This window comes from Sitophilus oryzae, unplaced genomic scaffold (genome assembly GCF_002938485.1).
Source record: "Sitophilus oryzae breed Bouriz unplaced genomic scaffold, Soryzae_2.0 scaffold_690_pilon_pilon, whole genome shotgun sequence".
Lineage (NCBI taxonomy): Eukaryota > Metazoa > Arthropoda > Insecta > Coleoptera > Curculionidae > Sitophilus > Sitophilus oryzae.
In genome coordinates this window covers 84,744-107,158 of record NW_022147296.1, presented here as the reverse complement: position 1 = coordinate 107,158, position 22,415 = coordinate 84,744, and the positions used below count along the sequence as shown (strand labels likewise).

The window sequence follows — 22,415 nt, the reverse complement described above, 5'->3', positions numbered from 1 at the left end:
ATGGAAGCATTACTGTTATGAAAACACACTTTCTGGTAATTTTTTCACTTTTTTAAAATGAGTGGAAGGGGCTGAAATAAACTACCCCTATCATTCTTGTTAACGAAATTTAAAGAAAAATCTTATCAAACACATGCAAAAAAATTAATTTGGATAGTTTAGTTTGTTTAGAAACTTTTTTATCTCTTCTATTTTTTGATAAAACTCACCGATTTGAAATTAAAAAATAAAATGTAAAGCATTACATGTCAGGACAAATAACATTTTCTTATAAAGAATCTAGTGGGCTGCTGTAATTTTTTAGGAAAAAATCTAGTCGGCCGCTGTTACTTTTTAAGATGTTCCTAATATTATTTTATTTGACATTACTCTACTGCAATACGTTATTATCTAGATGATTATTATTATCGTTATTATCACTAGATTCTTAATCTAAAAATGTTTTTGTGTCCTGACATGTAATGCTTTACATTTTATTTTTAATTTCAAATCGGTGAGTTTTATCAAAAAACACAAGAGATAAAAAAGTTAGTGGGCAAACTGTAATTATTTTAGGAAAAAATCTAGTCGGCCGCTGTTACTTTTAGGATGTTCCTAATATTATTTTATTTGACATTACTCTACTGCAATACGTTATTATCTAGATGATTATTATTATCGTTATCACTAGATTCTTAATCTAAAAATGTTTTTTGTCCTGACATGTAATGCTTTACATCTTATTTTTAATTTCAAATCGGTGATAGGGGTAGTTTATTTCAACCCCTTCCACTCATTTTAAAAAAGTGAAAAAATTACCATAAAGTGTGTTTTCATAACAGTAATGCTTCCATAAAAATTTCATTTGTCTATCTCTTTTTGTTTTCAAGATAAAAAATAAAAACATTATTTTTCCGCCATCTTTGTACCGCGATATCTCCCTAATGGTTGACTTTTGACCCAACGTTTATAAAGCAAACTACCCTTTATTTTGAACAAGGAATCACCCCCTAAAGTTTTTCGCATTTGTTTTGAAACACACTGTATAAGTCAAGTTACTTATGTTCTAACCATTGCTCTTTCTAGTTTTACGCTACCCTGTATAAATAAATAAAATAGTCGGTTTAAAATCAAATTAAGTCCGATGTCAACCCTGATCCAAAAGAAAAGTATACTTAGAAAATATGAAAAAAGGCAAAATATAACGACACAAATTATGTTTTATCTCGGGAACAACCTGTCCCCAAGCTGATTTCAATAAAAATACATTTTGTTATGTATGTTCTTATTCAGAAAAATCCCATCAAATTGGGACATTTACAGAAATATAATATATAAATAAGGAAAAACGACAGAAGGTATAACCTGATTTTTTTATGGATCTCAAGACAGTGTTTGCCAAAAATAAAATCTAAGAAAGGAGGCAACTTTTTAGAATTTCCCATTCTTTGCGCGTTCTTCTCATTTTAATTGGGGACACTAGATTTTATGTGGGTGTTGTAAAAGCTGAAAACATTAGATTTTGTTTGCCTTATACACACTTTAGCAGACATCGTGAATTCAAATATTGTAATTCAGCTCATAATTCAGTTAATGCGGCATAAAGGTTCGTTCAGACCGGCTGCGCCGCGCCGCTCCGCACCGCGCAAATAATTCTTAAATATACTTTTGTGCACGCTAAAAAAATACACTTTAAAAAACATGTTAAAAAATGTTTTGCGCTGCCGGTGTGAACGCACCTTAACAAAAAATAATGTTTTGGAGTGAAACTTCTTTACGCGCGATGGGATTAAAAATTCAAGACAAAAAATTCACGGCCATAATTGACACGACATGACCTTCACCGTGCCTTGACGCACGAGCTAGCGAGAAAAATGTGGTATGGATCGTACAAACATCAAAAAACATTTGATTTAAAGCCAAAAACAGCATTATAATAAATTTGATACTGCACCTGGGTACCAATATCCTCTGGTTGTGTGCTAGTAAGTAAATCTTCATGCAAATTTTCGTAGATAGGTTTGTAGCTTCTGAATAACGGCCTAGGTAAAGCATTTAGCTCATTCGCTAGCTCAGAATTAGAATTATTAGAGTTAAGCAACTCGCATTTTCATTGGAGGACATCGTCATATTTATTTCAAACCAATAATCAACCAGACCAGCCGTAGCTCCAGCGTTAGTGTATCGATCTGCGGAGCGGAAGGTACTTGGTTCGATCCCGAGCCAGTACGGTCGCTTTATTTATTTAAATAAAAATATTGATTTATCTAAATAGGGCGACCAGCGAGCCGCCGCGCCACCTCAAGGAAGGCAATGGCAAACCACCTTGAGTATATTTGCTTTGTACAGCCTCTCAAATAGTGCCGTTTGATCGAAAAAAAAACGGCGTCAGCGATGGCTATGAAATGAAGATCGCTGTCATTTTATATATAAATTTATATGGGAAATGTCACTGATCGTCATTTCCTAGCCAACTGGACGCCATTTTTTTTCGATCATACGGTACATGCGAGAGGTAACCGACGCTCTATAATAGAGTATGGCACTGTAAGAAGTAAGAATCAACCAGAATATTAGTATAATTTAAAATTACTGTAAATCACTATTATTACAAATTGTTGGTTAGGTTCAAAAATTTTCCTCTTCTTGAATAAATTAAAGCGTTTACATTATTAGTCATTTGCATAAAAGTATGTATTTTGGGTGGTATTCCACAAAATTTGCAGGCTATTGAGGAAACAGGAAATGTACAGATTACAGAAATAAATTGAAAATAATATTTATATTAAAACAGCATTATATGTCACTTTTTCAAATATGTTTTTCAAATCTTCCAATTAATAGCTGTTAGTAAGAAATTTCCTTTCTTTTAGATATATTTTTTTCTGAAACAATATCTCTTTTTTACAGGTATCTTGGTGGTTTGATGGTCAACTGTTACAGAATAACACCAGCGTGGCACCAGGCGTGCATCTGATGTATTTTGTTGAAGAAGGAACCGAAAACAAACGAAGCGAATTATTTATTTACAACGCCAATGCCGACGATAATGGCACCTACGTATGCCATGCCGAAAATGCAGCTGGAAGCACGCAGTCAAATTTCACCATAAGAATCATACTGAAAGAAGATCCCATGGTAATAATAGTGTCGTTTTCCCTCGAGTACTTATTGTTTGCAGTGGTCAGTGTATCAGTGTTTGCGCTTGTATTAATTGTGATAATTGTGTTGTGCGTCGTTAAGTGTAAGAGAAGAAGGAAACGTCAGATCAAGAGGGACCAAACGAAAGAAGTCGCACTGCATTTACACAATGACCAAAACGTTGGACACGGCGAAAAAACTTGGGGTGAGTTAGATTTTATGTTTTTAAAGTCATTATAGTACTATTCTTTTAAAAGTTCCTCAATATGGCCGACCTAGTTACGAAAATTGGTATTTTTTTTTTAATGAAAAATAAGTTGGCGTTAGCGAATTTAGAAATTGATTTACTCTTTGGTTAACAATAATATTTTTCAGGATTGTCAAGTTGACGTTAAAGTTAGGTTATTAGGTGGTTGTCATAAATAAAAACATATATTATTGAAATTATTTAATAAGAATAAAGGTATTTTACCGCAGATCCGAAGAGATTTTACTTAAAGGTATTTTAAAAACTTTCTCAGTGAGAATATTAACTCCCCTGTTTCTTATATTTCAGTTAAAGACTGTAGAATTATAGTTCTACAGTCTACTATTCTACTTACGTTAAAGACGTAAGAACTATAGGAAGTAAATTTTTGTTTTCATGTTTTGACGATATCTGAGAGTTTCTAGAATTATCAAGATTATTGAATAATTATAGTTGTTTAATAAGTGAAATTAATAGAAGACTTGGAAATACGATGATGCTTTTCATGTTATAGTTGATAGATCATCCCATTCCTCTTAATTTGTTTTTATTTCAGTACAGTTAATCACAAATTGAATTGATGTGTGCAAAAACAGCTATATATTTTCAAACATCTTATTTAAATAGTTCTTTTATATACTGTTAAACTGTATCAACTACAAAGTATTTAGCAAAAAATTATAAGGTAATAAATTTTGTAGATATAATTTATGAAAATTTATAATATATAAAGAGTAGAACACAATCCTCTGAAGGAAAAAGAAATACTCAAAAACTCATTAAATATACTTTATTAAAAATAACAACATACAAAAACATCCATGCAAACTGTAATAATCAGAACATTATCCACATTATAACTACTAACTCAACTTTTAAATCTGTTTTAAACCTTCTTTATATTTTAAAACTGATTTACAACAATCTGTAATGCCCGCGCTCTTTCCTGAAATATAAGTTTTAATCTATTTATTATCATATAGTACATATTACAAACCTGAAAATTACTGATACGAGGAAACTTCTCAAAATAATTAGAGACCTTTTTACAAACATCTGGACTAATTTATTTTCACGAATTTGTGAACGAGTCAATGTTTTCTAATACGTTTTTAAGCGTTTTACACATTTTGAATATCTTCCAGCCTATTCGTCAATTCTTGATCGGTGAAAAGATTATTTATAACTGTATAATTAGTACTGCAGGTTGCAGGTTAAATAAAAGAACAAAATCAAGTAGAATTTGTGAATAAAAACTCAAAAAATAATGAAAATATTTAGAAAAAGGAACCGTAAACGTCAATGTCAGCCAAATGTCAGAGTTCAATTGGATTTACCACAGATTATCAATTTGAACGATTTGAAGTACAGTCGATTCCAGTTTAGAGATTTTCGTTTTTTAAGCCTCCCATACTGAAGTCCGCCATATTGGGAAGTTTTAAATGAATACAAGTTTATTATCAATTTCATCTTATTCAACCATTTCCAATTATGGTGTAGCCTCCCTCACATATTTAGATAGTGTCTTTGTAGTTGGTGCTATTGTTGTCTATTGTTGGCTATGCGAATCCAATTTCCTAATATCATGGTCCCATCTCATGTTTGGTCTTCCCCTAGGTCGCTTAATTACTCGTAACTGTAATTTTTTGCTCCATCTGTTGTCCGTTCTTCTTGCCATGTGTCCTGCCCATTGCCACTTGAGGGATTTAATTCTGTTGATGACATATATATTACCTGGGTCTTTTGTCGTATCCACTCTATTCTTTTACGGTCTCTCTTGGTTGCAGTTTCCTTATAATGTCCGTTTTGAGTGTCGCATGCATAGGTCATGACTGGTAGTACACATTGGTCAAATGTTTAATTCTTTAGATAAAGTGGCATTCTAGATTTGAATATGATTGAGTTTCTTCAATAAGTACTCCATGCTGACTTAATTCTTTTTGATTTTTGGTAGTAGAGATCCCGAGCTGTGTGTTACTTGTCCCAAATTCTTTTACTATTTCCAGTGTTGTGTTATTTATTAGAATGTCTTTTGTATCTACTAGTACATTGTACAGGGTGGTCGAAATTGGTCTGTTTTAACAGAGAAAACCTATTTCCTGACTAGATAGAGCAAAACCAACATAGATGTAATGGGCTCGATTTCAGAGGCATGTTTAATGGCGTAAACCGCCTATTGATATTTTCATTGCCAAATGAGATATGGGGACTTTTTGAATTTTTTACCATTTGGAAAATTGCTCATAACTTTTGTATTTCGCGGAATAATTAAATTCTGTAAAAACGTTCTTAAGGCACTTTTTTAAGCACAATTCAGTGGCGTAGTCAGTTTTTTTCTATACTTGCTTTTTTTGTCAGAAATGATAAAAAAATTTTAAATGGAAATCATAGTTGGCTATGAACTTAAAAAAATGCTGGCGTTTAACCCTTTCCAACGATATAAAGTTATGTGTATTTATTTCTAAGAATGAGAGAAATATTAGGTTTTTTATCTTTGTATCGAAGCGGTCTTGATTTTGTGTTGACCTAGTTGCCTAATTATTTTTTGTCACAATTTAATTGTGTTATTACACCAGTTCGTCTAATAAATCGCTGTAACTCTGTGCGCAAAAGATGTTTATTGTGTATTCAGCAAGGAGGTGCTGTTTGAACATCTTTGATGGTTTTATTTAGAAAACTATATTCGTCACTGAAAAAATACGCTTTTTTAGTTTTGTTCATTGTTTATTGTATCGATTTCAATTGTAATTACTAATTCTAATATAGAATGTTAAATTATCCTTTTCAAAAGTCTTTAATTATGCATATAAATAATATAGAATACAAATTGTGATAAAAATAACTAGGCAAATAGGTCAACACAAAGTCAAGGCCCGCTTTGATATAAAGGTAAAAAACTTAATATTTCTCTCATTCTTAGAAATAGATACTCATAACTTTATATCGTTGGAAAGGGTTAAACGCCACCATTTTTTTAAGTTCATAGCCAACTATGATTTCCATTTAAAAATTATATTTTTTATTATTTCTGACAAAAAGAGCAAACATTGAAAAAAACTAACTACGCCACTGGATTGTGCTTAAAAAAGTGCCTTAAGAACGTTTTTACAGAATTTTATTATTCCGCGAAATAAAAAAGTTATGGACAATTTTCAAAATGGTAAAAACATCAAAAAGACCCCGTATCTCAGTTGGCAGTGAAAATATCAACAGGCGGTTTACGCCATTAAACATGTCTCAGAAATTGAGCCCATGACATCTATGTCGGTTTTGCTCTATCTAGTCAGGAAATAGGGTTTCTCTGTTAAAACAGACCAATTTCGACCACCCTGTACAGTACTTTAGTTTTTGCTAAATTCATTTTGAGACCTTGCTGGCTCTTCTTGTTTTTTTGTCACTTTTTTAAAGTATTATTAATTTAACCTCTATGAAAAAGATACCATTAATATACAGGGTGGTCCGAATTGTATTCTGGACACTTCGGCAGCATATTCTGTTGATGAAAATAAGTAAAAAGGTTTATTTCGAAGATACGTGTAATAAATATATTAATAAAAAAAATATAAAAATAATTATAAAAATAAGGTTCCATTTTTGGCATGGTTTTACTACAAAAATCTATTTTTTTTTCATTAATTATTTACAAAAATATCACAAAAAACAATTCGATTTAATTAATTTCGATGTGTTCGTTTTCATTTAAAGATGGCATTCTGCGGAAACTCTGATACTATACATACATTATGTGTATTATGATTATTTGCCAACTTTTGATTTTGAAATGTTAAACGAAAATTTTGTGATTTCCAGACTTTCTCATTTTATACATCTATAAATGCTAACTTGAAAACTAATGTCAAATAGGATTAAGTATCGCAGTTTTTGCAGAATGGCATCGTTAAATGAAACCGAACACATCGAAATTAATTAAATCGAATTGTTTTTAGTGATATTTTCAAAAGTCAATTACTTGGAAACGGTTGGTTTGAGGTACATTGTGTGTATCTCGAGTTTTGCTTCGAATCGAAGGAAGAATTTAATAAAAACATTTAATAAAAAGAAACTTTGATGTACCACGACTTTATAACCGACCCTGTATCCTTAAATTTGTTACCCACAAATAGATATTTAAAACCCCTATAACATTTATATTTAAGTTTTTGCAGCACCTCTTATACCGGATGCGTCTCAAAAGTGGCTCACCCCTATAACATTTTTATTTCTTCATATAAAAAACGAGATTTGGTATGTTAGTATATGACATAAATTGGGATTGATTGACGTATTCAATTGTTTTTAGTCACTTCCTGTTTCACCGGAAATGACTGCAACTTTTGATTTTTAAATGACATCCTCGGTATATTTTTACTTTGTTCGATAGAAAATGACATTCTTAATCGAATGACATATCATATGGTAACTTTTGACATATTTGCTCAAAAACAAGTAGTATTTTAAATTTCAATCTAGAGTGCCATGGCTCTGTTAAAAACACTAATCTTTAATCAAGGAGACTTGGAAAAATAGATTTGATCGTCTAATGTTTCTACTGTCTTTTTCTGGCCGGTTAAAAGATTCCCAAATCGCATTTTTAATCATATCTCACTTTTTTCAAATAAAACGAGGGTGGCTCATTAGCATATTTGGAAAAAGCATTTTTTTACGAATAATTTGATATCAAACACTTGGTATTTCGAGTCAAATTCGCGTTATGCACCGTATGTTATAATTTCAAATAAACCATATGCGAAAATGTCAAAAGTTGACATATGATATGTCGTTCTATTCAGAGTGTCATTTTCTACCGAATGAAGTAAAAAAATACCGAGGGTGAAACCGGAAGCTACCGAAAACAATTGAATATGTCAATCAATCAATCCTAATTTATGTCATATACTAACATATCAAATTTCTGTTTTATCTGAAAAAAATAAAAAAGTTAGAGGGGTGAGCCACTTTTGAGACGCACCGGTATTTTACCTAATAATCGACCCTGTATATAAAACTTAAAAATACACGAAAAATTTAGGGTGCCGGTTTTTCATGCCGGTGAGTGTGTATAATATCCTTGAACATAAAATAGTTTATACAAAGTCATTCCCAAGCTCCTTACATTTTACGATTACACTGCATACACATATATTAAAACTAGGTACTTAATAAATCTCGAATGCATCCAGTAGTCGTTCAAAGGAACCATAAATTTCACGATTTCGTGATAGAACACGTATCGCGTTATCGACAAAGAACCGTTTCCTCAATGAAATGAAGTAATTTTCTCGTCGAATGGTTCTTACGCCTGTCGCATTTCTTAAGACCGAGTTCATTACCTAGATATTTGAGTGTGTAATATTGATTTAAATTGCTGAAGCTTGAATAGTATTCCGGTAAATTAAATATTCCAGAGATTAAATTTATTAATAATTATTCTTCTTTCTGACATGCAAATGTAGTTGAAATATAAAACTAATTTAAGAAGTATCAAAATGAAATAATAATTATATGTATAAGTTTTCTATTGATGGCGAACCTTTAATGCGATATATAATAAAATTTATTTTTCATATCAACATAAATCCGATTCTGTTTTGTTTCGTAGCTACAGGGTGTTAAAATCTTAATATTTTTTTTGATTTATTATAATTTTCTTCCAAGTACATTTAGCGTTTCGAATAAAATTTTGAGGGTAAAAGTTACTAGAAATGCGACATATTTTAAAGCGAAAAAAGTGTCGACATATTCACCAGGGACGCACATACCTATGTGTTGTCACTAGAATATTTTTCTAAAAAAGAATGTACGCTACTGACTTTTTTTTCTCTTGTTATAACTAAATAATTAAATCAAGATATTCTTGTTGACAATAATTAATTATAGATATCATAATATAATACTGAAACAAATAAACTATTATTAAGAAAATTAAATCATGTTTTTTCTGTATTGTAAAATATTACTTATCGTCGGTGAAACGTGATAACCTGTTAACTCCATTTTTTATGTTAATATGTTTTTTATACTATTAGAAAGAGAAAAAAATACTCTATAAGCAGGGAAAGCAAGTACATTTTTTCCCATTAAAGAAAATTTGTTATTTTAACTCGATAATATCTGCTAACTCCCAGTGATCTAAAATAGTCACCGAAATGCTGCTATCTCTGTAATTTCCGTTACGATCACGCTAAAGCAAACAGACGGATTCTTACTCGTATGTTTCTTTAGTAGAGTACGTCGATCCAGGGTCGCACTAGGCCAAAGGGGCCCTGGTGGCAATGTAAGGAGGGGCCCGTGTGGATTTTTTTGCGTAGTTTTTCGCCTTACGTTTTGGTCAATTTTTCCTTATTATATACAGGGTGAGTCTTAAATAAGTGCAAGTATTTTTAGGGGTAGTATATTTCGACCCAAGAAACACGATTATGAGGTATTTTGCGCGATTTTTTTATTTTGAAAATTTGGATTTTTTTTTAAATTTTGGATTTTTTTTTAATTTTTAGTTTAGAAACATACTTTGTTTGTAATATGGCAACATAGGTAGTAGATTAAATTTACAAGAAAGAAAATCCAGTGATTCTCAAAATTTTAGCAAAAAAATGGAAATTTTAAAAGTGAAATAACTCGGTTGTTTTGGATTTATTTGAAAAAAACTGAAAAGAGAAAATATTATGTTTCTTTTATCGAGATTTAGCAGCTCTGAAAATATTTGCACTTATTTAACACTCACCCTGTATAAAAATCAGAGAACTACCCTAATGCAATGCAAAAGCAAATATTGTTAAGAATAAATAATGAACTATAAATACCCCCTAATAGTTATATATAATATGGCCAGTCCGACCCTGCGTCGATCCGTTCTGGAAATACGGGGTATCCGTAAAGGGTAAATGGAAAACGAAATTCTCTATATACGAGCAATTCATCGGCGTGCTATAAATATTTTAAATAACCATTACCTTACTTGTACAAGAATTTCCATAATACCTAATCAGTTTTATTTTTTTAACATTTTTCAACGTATATGATACATAACCTTTATAAAAATTTAAAAAATAAACAGAAAAGTAATACAAATTTAATAAAATCACGCTGTTTTCATCCTATAATGACCGCACTGTTTTCCAAGCTCGGTTTACTACCGTTGTAAAAAAATAGGATAAGCATGGAAAGATTCTACCATATCTTCTAAGAATAATATGTTTAATTTTTAAATTATTTTCATATTCTCTAAATCCAAAATGCTGCTAGTTCAGTTATTTAAAAATACATAAAAAATTTATTAGTTTTTGGACCTGTATGTTTTGCTTCGAGACATTATAAATATATTGTTATGACTATAAATATATGGTTATGAATATCATATTTTTTAAATGTAATTCATTATTTCTATATCTGTTTGGGCAATATTCAATTCCATTTTCAAAATTTCAAAAAATAAAGGTTGTTATCTCCAGAAACATAATTTTATTTCTTATTTCTGCAAGACAAATATCTGCTATCTCCCTATTGTGTCTGAAAAAAATTAAGTAACTCGCAATATTGAGTTTTATTGTTCCCCAGCAAATAAAATTTTTATCTCTTTATCATATTAACACATTAAAATACTTCCTACATGTGTACATATGTTTTTGTACCGTTTTATTGCTCTCCTGTAAAATTAGGAATAATGGAGTTAGCAGTTTATCACATATCACCGACGTTATAGCAAATATCATTTTCTTTAACCAACTAAATTAACCAATTAAATAATTGAATTCCTTTAATTACATATTTAATTGCCCGATACGAATTAAATTATTTAATTATCAGAAATATCTCCCACTTATATAAATTAAATCTTTCTCTCTGTGCAGTGAAATAGTATAAGCAGTTTTATGGCGATTAAAAGTTGTCTCTTGATATTTTGTCGATTTTGGCCTCGTTGAGGAGATAAAGTCAATTTTATTAAGTTGCCTTCATCCAAGTCTAATAGCAACCCTTAAAAAATTTAATATCATTAACTTGCGAAAGTTTTAAGTACTCGTTGATTCCTCATCAAAAAATATGAAAAAAGTTCATATAAACATGGGTATGGAAATGTATAATTTTTGGAGTTACAGGGACGTTAAAACTTTTTAAAAATAATTTTTTTTAGTAATTTTTTAAATACCATTATTTTTTATTTGAAATTGCTGTAGGTTGGACTAATAGTAATAATAACTAATAGGAATAATATTTAATAATAAATTAAGTAAAATATATAATTTATTAATATCATTTTTATTTTAATTTTACTAATTGTCATTAATAAAATTGCGTTTATCTCATCAAGGAGGCCGAATTCGACAAAATTTCAAGAGATAACTTTTGATTGCCATTAAACAGCCTACACAATTTTGATATCAAAAGAAAAAAAGTCAGTGGCGCGCATTTTTTTTTAATTTGTCGACACTTTTTTAGCATTAAAATATGTAGCACTTATAGTAACTTTTACCCTCACAATATCATTCGAATCACTAAAAGTATTTGAAAGAAAATTATAATAAGTCTAAAGATTATTAAGACTTTAATATCCTGTAGCTACTAAACAAAGCAGAATCAGACCCATGTTGATATGAAAAATAAATCTTATTTTTTCGTGAGGAATCTCCCCACTAAAGATGGCACATGCTTTTTAAAACACCCTGTATAACAATAAATTATTTTAGAGAATATTTATTTTTAGCCTAATTTTGGTGTTTAGCATATCCTCTAAACTAAAAGAGCTGGCTCGGAACCTAAAATTCAAACCAATAAATAAATAAATATAATTACTGCATTATACAGGGTGAGTCTTAAATAAGTGCAAATATTTTCAGGGCTGGTAGATCTCGATGAAACAAACATATTTCCTCTTTACCGTTTTTCAAATAAATCTAAAATAACCGATATATTTTCCAAAAAAATGATTTTTTGCTAAAATTTTGAGAAACCACTGGATCTTTTCTGGATTTTCTTTCTTATACATTTAATCTACTATCTATGTTTATATACTACTTACAAATTATATATATTAATTTCCAAATTTTTTTTCAAAAAACTCCAAATTTTCAAAATGTTTTCTTCGCGAAAAAAACCTCATAATCGTGTTTATGGGTCTAAATATACTACCCCTAAAAATATTTGCACTTCTTTAAGACTCACCCTGTATCTGTCTCTTCTTTGTCGTATGATAATATCCCATGAGAGGAACTTGTTTGAGTTTAGTGGGTGATAGATCCCGAGTTTTACGGTAATGTCTGGGTTATTTTCTAAATGCACATCTACGATACATTTTGTTCCATAAAACCTTATAATTTGGTCGTAAATTTTTCGATCGATTTGAAACGACTACATTTAGATACAAAGTACGTTTAATAATTCAGCAAGATCGAGTTTCAAACCGTTTCAGAATAAAGTACTACAGGACATTTACTGGACATTACTTTTAAAGTGATTTAATTTGATTTATTCTTAAATTGGACCATTTCCTTCCTCTATTTGTTTTCTTGACAATTTAATGTTGAAATAATTTTATATTGTTTAGAGTGTTCTAAGCTTGCAAAATAATATAATAAAATATTGCGTTAAGAAGATGTAACTGAGCGTCGATGTGTCACATCCGACTGTCCAGGGTTGAATTTTTAATTCTAGCCGGTAGAATATTTTTTATTAGAATAAAATCTATCATCACATGGTGTGCCATTTAAAAAATTTGAGATTCTTTAATTTTTAGTACATAATTGAAATTCACAAATATATTTTGAACACTCTGTAGTATCAAACTAAAATATATTTATGTATATATTTTTCTTCACCTCTACAAAACTCTCCAATCAAATTTTAGTAGTCCAGCTTTAGAAACACACTGAAAAATTTTACCATACTGAATACTAACAAACAAATTTAAATATTACAAAAACTATTCACTTTAAGTATATTATATAATAACTTTAGGTATATTATAGGTATATTTATAATATTGTATATAAAAAAAATTAGAAAATTTTACGCAGAATCTAAAATTAAAATTAAAAATAAGGTGTTGCATTTAATAAACATATACCGGGTGCGTATCAATAGTGGCTCACCCCTATAATTTCTTCAGATAAAAAAAGAACAAGATTTGGTATGTTAGTATATGACATAAATTAGGATTGATTGAAAGGATTGAATTGTTTTTGGTCACTTTCTATTTTACCGGAAATGGCTACAATTTTTAATTTTTAAATGGGACCCCGGTATATTTTTACTTTGTTCGATAAAAAATGACACTCTGAATAGAATGATATATCATATGTCGACTTTTGACATTTTCGCTTAAAAAATAGTATTTTAAACTTTAATCTAGAGTGTCATAGCTGTGTTAAAAACACTAATTTTTAATCAAGAAGCATTGGAGAAATAGATTTGGTCGTCTAATGGCGGATTCTCACGACTGGCGTACTTGACAAACATTTGTCATTGGAATATACTTGCCATGTCGTGAGAACGGGTTCCTTGGTCACTTGTCGCGTCCCCACTCTCTGTCGGTAAATATAGCCCGAGTCAAACGATTAATCGTACACTTGCCAAACATTGGCCAGCCTGGGCCAGCCAGTTATAGCGTATGTCCGATTTATTTCCGGATCGTAGTGTTTTTCGAGTTAATTGCGGATAATTTAAAACGGTAAAACAATAATAGATTATGTAATATCAAATTTACATTAATAACTTCAATATTGGCGACATACCTAAATCGTTTTCACAGCAATAAATGGAGTGGACAAATATCGCTACCAGATATGTCACATTTTCATAGAAATTAAGATAGCGATACAACTTTATAGACGTCATTCGAAAAAAGAAAGCAATAATACGCTTAGTCCCAGAGATATTACAGCTTGGTTATTTTGCCGTACAAAGGAAAAACCAAAGTAGTCCACGCGTAAATGGCAAAAACCAGAGATGTACTTACGCATGGGCGACAAGCATGCATCTTGCAATTAGTATTATTAAAACAAGGGATATTACAGAAAATAAACTTCGAAAATCAAAAACACAAACAAATTTATTCCCCGCGAAACTTGCCGAAGCTTACAATAAACAACAATAATCTCGACTGACCGAAAAACATAGATGAATCAACAAATCTCTCAAAAACATCATCTGACACGATAGATAGAAAAATATTAACCTTATGTAACAATCTTAAAGGTATACACATACGTAATTAATTTATGTACGTATATATGGAATTTTTTTTTTTTGGTTATCAATATGTTATAAATTTATGTATTATTTAAATATTAATTTTCAACAAAAAAATAATAGTTTAGATTTAGGTTTTATACAACCTTTAATTAATTGAACATCTCTGGTTTTCCCGTTTTGTTTTGCATTTTGACTATTTTTTTTAGATTATCTATTTAGATTTTTATTTTAATATTTCAGAATATGGCGATAATTCACAATATTAATAATTCAGAATTGGTAGTAATATAAATATTTTTCTAATTATTCAACCGAAAATAACATATTTCTTTAAAAACACTAAATTGCATTTTTCTCGGCTCCAATTAAAATGGACAAAACTGGGTTTTCCCGTGTAGTCTTCAAATGATGTTGTTTTGAAATTTATGGATTTATACGAAAATGAGCCCTTCATATGGATGGCCAAACATAAAGAACATAGAAATCGTATGCAGTGTACAGTAAAAGAACTTAAAAAGAAAAAAAAATCACTAGTAACGACAATTTCGGGACGACCAGTATCCATCGATGCGACTATACTGTTTACTTACCAAGGATTGTAGGGGTACTTGGCAAATACGCAAATATTGGCGTACTTGCCAAGTACACTTGCCAATGTAGTACAAAGTCGGGACTGGTGGGGATACTTGCCAAGTACGCAAATATTGGCGTACTTGTCAAGTACGCCAGTCGTGAGAATCCGCCTTAAGATTTTTCGTGTCTTGTCCTGACTGGTTAAAAGATGCCCAAATCGTATTTTAATCACATCTCAATTTTTTCAAATGGAACAAGGGTGGCTCATTAGCATATTTTAAAAAAGTAAAAAACACTTGTCATTTTGTACCATAGAGGGTCACATTTAAAAATCAAAATTTGTATTCATTTCCGGTGAAATAGGAAGTGACCGTAAACAATTGAATACGTCAATCAATCCTAATTTATGTCATAGACTAACATATCAAATCTCTGTTTTTTATCTGAAAAAATAAAAAAGTTATAGGCGGTTTTAGAGCCACTTTTGAAGCACTTTGTAATAATTTAAAAATGTGTACCTTAACCTTTTCTATAACTTTTATATTTTTTTTGTAAACCTCGAAACAAATGATATAATGGACCTGTACTGTATCAGATATTAGCAATCAATTCTCTGCTCTATACTATAAACTCTAACAATGACTCTATATATTTATTTTAGCTGCTAAGTCGGTTTCTTCTTCGCCATTGGAACCTCAACTGAAACAGAACATAACTCCTACTACTCAAACCACAACGTGCACAACAGAATCCGAGGAACTGGTTTTGTATGGAATCAGAGCCTGCAATGAACAATACAGCAAGAACATGTCTCCTGTTAGAACTGCCAGTCGAAATCAATCAGTCAGTCCTTTATCTCTAAGAAGGTAATTGATGTTTAAGCACATTTTTACTGTGACATTCAGTGATTCAATTACTAACTGACTTAAACGCTTTAAAACCTATGCATCAGTTATTTAGAAAAAAACTGTCTTTAGACACTGACACAAAAAACTGTTTTTAGAAAATTAAAATTCTAAAACTAATCCCACATTCTGATAACCGCTTTGCCAAGGCTACCTGATAGTATTTTTAGATTTTCAAAGTGAGATTCATAGTCAACTTGATTTTTTTAAATACGGACCTGCATTTTTTATTTCATGTTTTGAAACAATTGGGTCTCCTGAGTACAAGAATATGTCACACTTAATATTTCTCACCTTGTTTCGAGCACTTAAACACAGTTGATTTAAACTAATTTTAAGTCCGGCTCTGTTTTTTTAAGATATATAATCAGTGATAAAAGAATACAAGGATTAAAAACACCCGAGACCGAATTATTACCATACATCCAAACAGTGCCGTAGCACATATTTTTCTTAGCATAGCTGATTGAAGAGATGTTAATATTTTTAATTTATCATCATTACTAATTAAATACGAAAAAATCTTATTAAAATGTTAATAAAAGGTACAAAACTAGTATCGACGTACAGCACATATCAAGTAGTACATATAATATCAAAAAAATAATTATCCAATTCAATAAAAAAAGCTAAAAAGGTGGAGTGGAGTCTTTATTTACCTAAGAAACGTAACTCCTGGCTCTTTCTTATCTGGGGCATTTACAGTTAAAAGCTGAACAACTAATCACCATTGTAATAAAGTTTATACAAAGTTCACTACACACAAACTATTAAAAATCGCTAAAAATTGTCGCTGATAACTAGCTGATGACTCATTAGTTACAGCCAAAAAAATGGCGTCTAACATCACATATTCTGCTGCAGCCCGTATATGGGCGTTACTTGTCCTTGTGTTTTTTAGTCATTGTATATAATATCAAAAGTATTTCCCATATTGTTTATGATATGCAGAAGATTTATCTGTAGTACCAGTGCAGCTTATTTGATAGCTATAGTTAGTATTTTGTCCATAACCTTGGACTCACTGCGTTTAAAAATTGTTGAAAAGTCTACATAACTATTAAATTATTCTCTAGCTTAATAAAATTACTTGTCTACATTTTAAATAAAAAAATCCTCTGTTACTCGTTTAGCTACTGAAAAATTTATCGAGTGAAACTTTAATCCAATATTTATCGTACATGGGAAAGCATAAGAAAGGTTGGGATATATACGACGCCTGCCACAAATAAACCAAACATGCATTTTTAAAAGGCAGGGGAATCTCGAAAGGACCTAGAATCTGTTTTTCAGTGTGCTTTTCGGGGTTAGCGTTTATTGCTTACACGTTTTGTAAGTTGAAATTGACGTTATCGCAGGAGTAACGTACGATCATTATTTATATTTAAGTTAAATAGTAAAAAGAAACTTTTAAATTAAACATCCAACAAGAGCAAGGAATAAAAAATACAATTTGCTTTGAAATTAAAGTTACAGGTAACAAATGTACTGCCATTTCTGGATCATACTGTCACTGTTCTATGGATAGATCATAAGAAAATTATTTTTATATCAGAAATAATTATCGTCTAATGAAACGCAACAGAATCTTTTTTGTCAAGTTTAAACTGTTTTTACTTTTAGCCCTATTTTCATGATTTCTTTAGCAAACTGTATATAAATCTATCAGCTTCAATTCATAAACTCAGTTTTTTATAAACTTTAGTATTTGGCTTATTGTACAGGAAGGAATAAATGAAGGATTGTTTTTTATCCTAATAAAACACACTGTGCAATAATTTCGTGAGTAACTTTTCCTAAAATATTATCTTTCGACCAGAACCATGTCTTTGGGCATTTTGTTTTTGACTCATGTCTAGACACTCCTGGATGTTTTTAAGAGCAAAATAAATTTTCCACTAACAATTTGCAATTTTTTAAACTATTATAATTTTTTTATGTTATTTTTTAATATGACGAGGTGGTTTTGATTACTACTATTGTCGTATTGTCATATCGATACTGATTATAACTCTATATTAAAACTTAAAAGACGTTAAAGAGTAACGATACACAGGCTTGGTTTTAATAAATATTAGTAACACTAACAGAACTAAATATATTAAAAAAATAACTGTACTAAGTGTACATACAAAGAAACAAAAAACTTATAAAAAATACTATAATACTTAACTTGCTTCTGTAATAATTGTCTATACATATCGGTTCATACTGTTAGTGAAGTTGCAAATACATTGCACAGGGTGTTTTAAATATAGGGTAAAAAACAACTCTTCGATTTACCCTGTATAATAAGTCAAATACTGAAGTTTTTTTTGCATCTCATTGTAATATATATCATTTTTATTTATCGCAAATATTTTCAATGAAAGTTTAATAAATAATTATTTTTTATACAAGACGATAAAATGGTATAGTATCATCGGCCGAAAAGATATTCACGAACGATGAAATCGCAAGTGAATTAATTTCGGGAGACGATAATGAAATTTTATCGTCGTGTATAAAACAATATTTTAATTCCATAGCGAGTTACGTTTTAAAAAATATTCAGAAATTATTATTTCAAGGAATTTATTACGAGTAGAAAAAATATTGTGCTGGGTTGGCGTTGGTTCTTATGTAATTTGACAAATTAATAAAGCTGTGTCTTTAGTTGTCAGTTTTGAGTCAATATTTTTAATTCTCTTTCGTGTTCATTGCTGATTGAAGCCAGAAAGGGCTCAAAACGAAATAAATAAATAACGAAATAAGTTAAAGTATCATTTAATCTACCCTAGCGGTTAAAGTACTATTTAATCTAGTATTTTTGATAGATATAAGGCAAGTTTAACAGTTGCTATGGAAAAAACAATATTTCTTGACCATGTAACACTAAAAGATTTTTCATAATATTGAAACATATGATACATTTCTTATAGTAAAAAATGCCATTTACTGGAATTCTTGTACTGTATTCTAAAGGTGATTACAGAGACTAAACGTCATGGTCTGGTCAATATTTTCTTGTGTTTCAGGTATCAGCTGGAGCAAAATCCAGATTTAATAAATGGAACTGAGAGTATACGATACCGCAGAGCAGGAGATGGGGAGGACGTCAGATCGAGAGGGGAAGAGCAGATAGGGGACGTTGAAGCTCTAAGAAATGGCGTTGAGTTCTACGGTGATCAAGGAGGTGTTGGCATAGGTAAGATTATAATACAAAATATGTGACCACTGCTAAATTTCACTTAATACTATAGCCTGTCCCATGACAAAATCTTTGACAGTAAGAGGCGCGTCTGTCATTTTAATTTGATACTAGTTTATTTTCTTTCACAAAGAAACAAGTTGGTACAATTGGAACGGAAATGTTTACGATTTTTCAGAACGGAGATTATTTAACATAATTTGACACAAATTGTAACCTTTAATTTGGCAAGAGTTTGACAAATCTTTTTGAATAAAAAGAAACAAAACGCATAAAACTATGATGTGGGGTAGACTCAATAATTTGTTGTTTTATTTTACGTTGTGAATAAATGTTGGGAGTTATTAAAATTGTTATAAAATATATAATTCTAATAAAAATAGATAAGTTATAATAATTATTTATTAACACAAACATCCAATACGCTTCTGAAGCAGGTAAGTCAAATTGACGTATCTAAATTCTTTGACATCTAATCTTTGACAAGTAGTAGATAAAAGCAAAAGTACAAGAAAAAACATAATTAGTTAATTTTAAGTGAATTTCATAAATGATCGGTTTACTACACGTATGTGTATATTATATAGTCACTTACTAGCGAAAAATTATTCCATTATTTCACTCGAATTTTGACCGAGATCTACGGTACGCTACACAACCAACTATTTTACAGTCTTTTTCAATAAATCGCAATAGTGTCACTGTTAATTTAAGTTCTGCCACTATTTCCTTCTAGATTAACTACCTTTATGCAACTATCAGTAGTAGAATAAAAATAATAAATAACAAAAAAGCTCAGTAATGACTGACAAATTCAGAAAATTTGAAATTAAGTTCAAATGTGTCAAATGAATCGTCAAACAGAACTGTCAATGATCCCCACCCTAGAGTCCTATTTCCGTCGACCATGCGCGAATACATGAATAGCATTATAGTTCAAGATAACATTATATCAAAATATCATTATAGTTAAGATAAGAAGTATCAACCAAACCAAACCTTAGGCTCTTAGTAGTGCTCTCATGTGCTTTGAATACCGGCGTGTTTGTGGGGTTCGCCCTGTGACACCTTGGTAGATGCTAGGTGAGAAAGGTAATAAATTAACTTTACTGATTTTTACATGTCTGATTTTTATATATGTTATTAAGATAGCTTGTAATGACCAAACATCCTCTCAACACATAAATTATTTAGCCGTAACTATGAGCGCGGGAGAAAACTATTATGCGCTTCCCAGTAAAAATACTTACTGCTTTCGATTTAAGATTTTTGCATCTCTATTTAAATAAGATGAGCTTTTTTATTAAAGTAATAATTAATAATTATTAAAGTAAATTAATTTATTGCACATAAACTACTCAAAACAATTATCGCATATTTTCTAAAAAGACAGCTTGAATTCTCTGACTTACGTTTTTAAATAGTTTGGATATTGCAAAAGGAAATATTGGAAAATAAGCCTGGGGTTGATATGCAATTCTTAGTCGGCCGACTATTTATTTGCAGATTTGTAACCAATATAATTCTTATGGAACCGTGCTCACATGCAATCAAATAGTCGGCCGATCGGCTCCATAAGTATGTATTGTTTTCACTTTTACAACTAATCTTATTTAAATAGAAATGCAAAAATATTAAATCGAAAGCAGTAAGTATTTTTAAAATATTTAAATACTTTACTCGGAAACGCATTGTTCTCCCGCGCTCATAGTCACGGCTAAATAATTTTTGTGTTTAGAGGATGTCATTACAATCTGTCTGACTGATTAAATATAACCTTAGATAAAAGACTTATAATATTAAATAGATAGGGAACTTATAATACATTTCAATTTTATTATACAAGGGCGCCTCTGGTAGTCGAAGGAAGAAATACTAAGGGAAGAAAGGGGCGCGGGGAAGGGGGGTTGTTTTAATTAATTTAAATTAAATTTATACATACATGTAAGAACACTTTGTGTGCTTTTAATTAAGTCGAACATGTTATAAACGATAAATCAACTTAATTAAAAGCATACAAAGTGTTCTTATATGTCCGATATTAATTAAAAAAATATTAAAAAGACGTAATAGTATATATTAACTTGTTACAGTTATAATTTAATCTTTGGCGGTTTTCAGCAAATAGCAGGCAGTTTTACATAATTTTCCTGCCTTTGAAGTGAATTGGAAACGGCTATATAATTTTGGTGTAGGCAAGATTCCCAGTTTGTTTCCGTTTAATTAAATTAGATTTAATCATCTGCTGATCATGAAAATATAACGCAACGCGCGTCCTTAATTCCTTAAATGCACCGTAAAAAAAATAAATAACTGCTCAGCAAGTAGCATTTATTAGCGGTGCTAATTAAAAAAATCTATAACTGTAAGTAGATATATTTAATTTACTTACCATTGTATCCTTCGGAAACCCGGTGTACAACAATTATACTCCATGATAAAAAATAACTAAGAGTCTATACAAAACACAAATTGTCCTACCATTAAAAAAAACATTGTCTAAAACAGAATATTGCCAAAAAATCTGAAGGAATTTAATTTTACAATAATTCGACAAATCAAAACGAAATCAAACCGTAAAATCACAACAAAAGCGTCTCTTAGTGTCTCGTGTCAGTTAAAAATCAAATTTTATTATTGTCAGATTTTGACATTTGCATTGTTAATTGAATGTTTTAATATTTTGCGCCTCTGCATCTTGGAGGAAAAACTATTTTTAATGAACTGTCATTTCCATTTAAGTTTCCCAGCCATGAATATAACTTTATAATAGCTGTCTTAATAACTGATGTAAAACTCAGACATGTAAAAATTAGTAAAGTTAATTTATTTCTTTTAGTTACCTTTCTCACCTGGTATCTGCCAAGGTATCACAGGGCGAACCCCACAAACATGCCGGTATTCAAAGCATATTAGAGCACTACTGAAAGCCTAAGGTTAGATTCTTATGAAAATAAGTTATGTCTGATTGTTCTGGGATCTTACTCATTATACACTTACTTATTCAAAGACCTAAGTAGACAATTCTATAAATATTTTACCTCTAGTTTTATCATTAACAGGTCTCGTACTGACATGGAAGATAATTAATTTATATAGACACAATGTCCTCGTAAACGCGAATTGTTTCACTCACCACTTCTCTAAAATTTGACACAAATTTGTCTTTTAAATCCTTTAATGATCTACTACCCCT

General features: G+C 30.4%; 1 protein-coding gene across 1 annotated transcript in view; it reads left to right on the top strand.

The window, feature by feature from the left end:
* Positions 1 to 22,415, top strand: part of LOC115888237 (leucine-rich repeat-containing protein 24-like) — a gene marked incomplete in the record, with an annotated part of 116,049 nt that overhangs the window by 64,153 nt on the left and 29,481 nt on the right. The window contains 3 exon segments of the mRNA XM_030907895.1: positions 2,890 to 3,325; positions 15,786 to 15,990; positions 19,047 to 19,216. Of these exon segments, the coding sequence (XP_030763755.1) occupies positions 2,890 to 3,325; positions 15,786 to 15,990; positions 19,047 to 19,216 (811 nt within the window).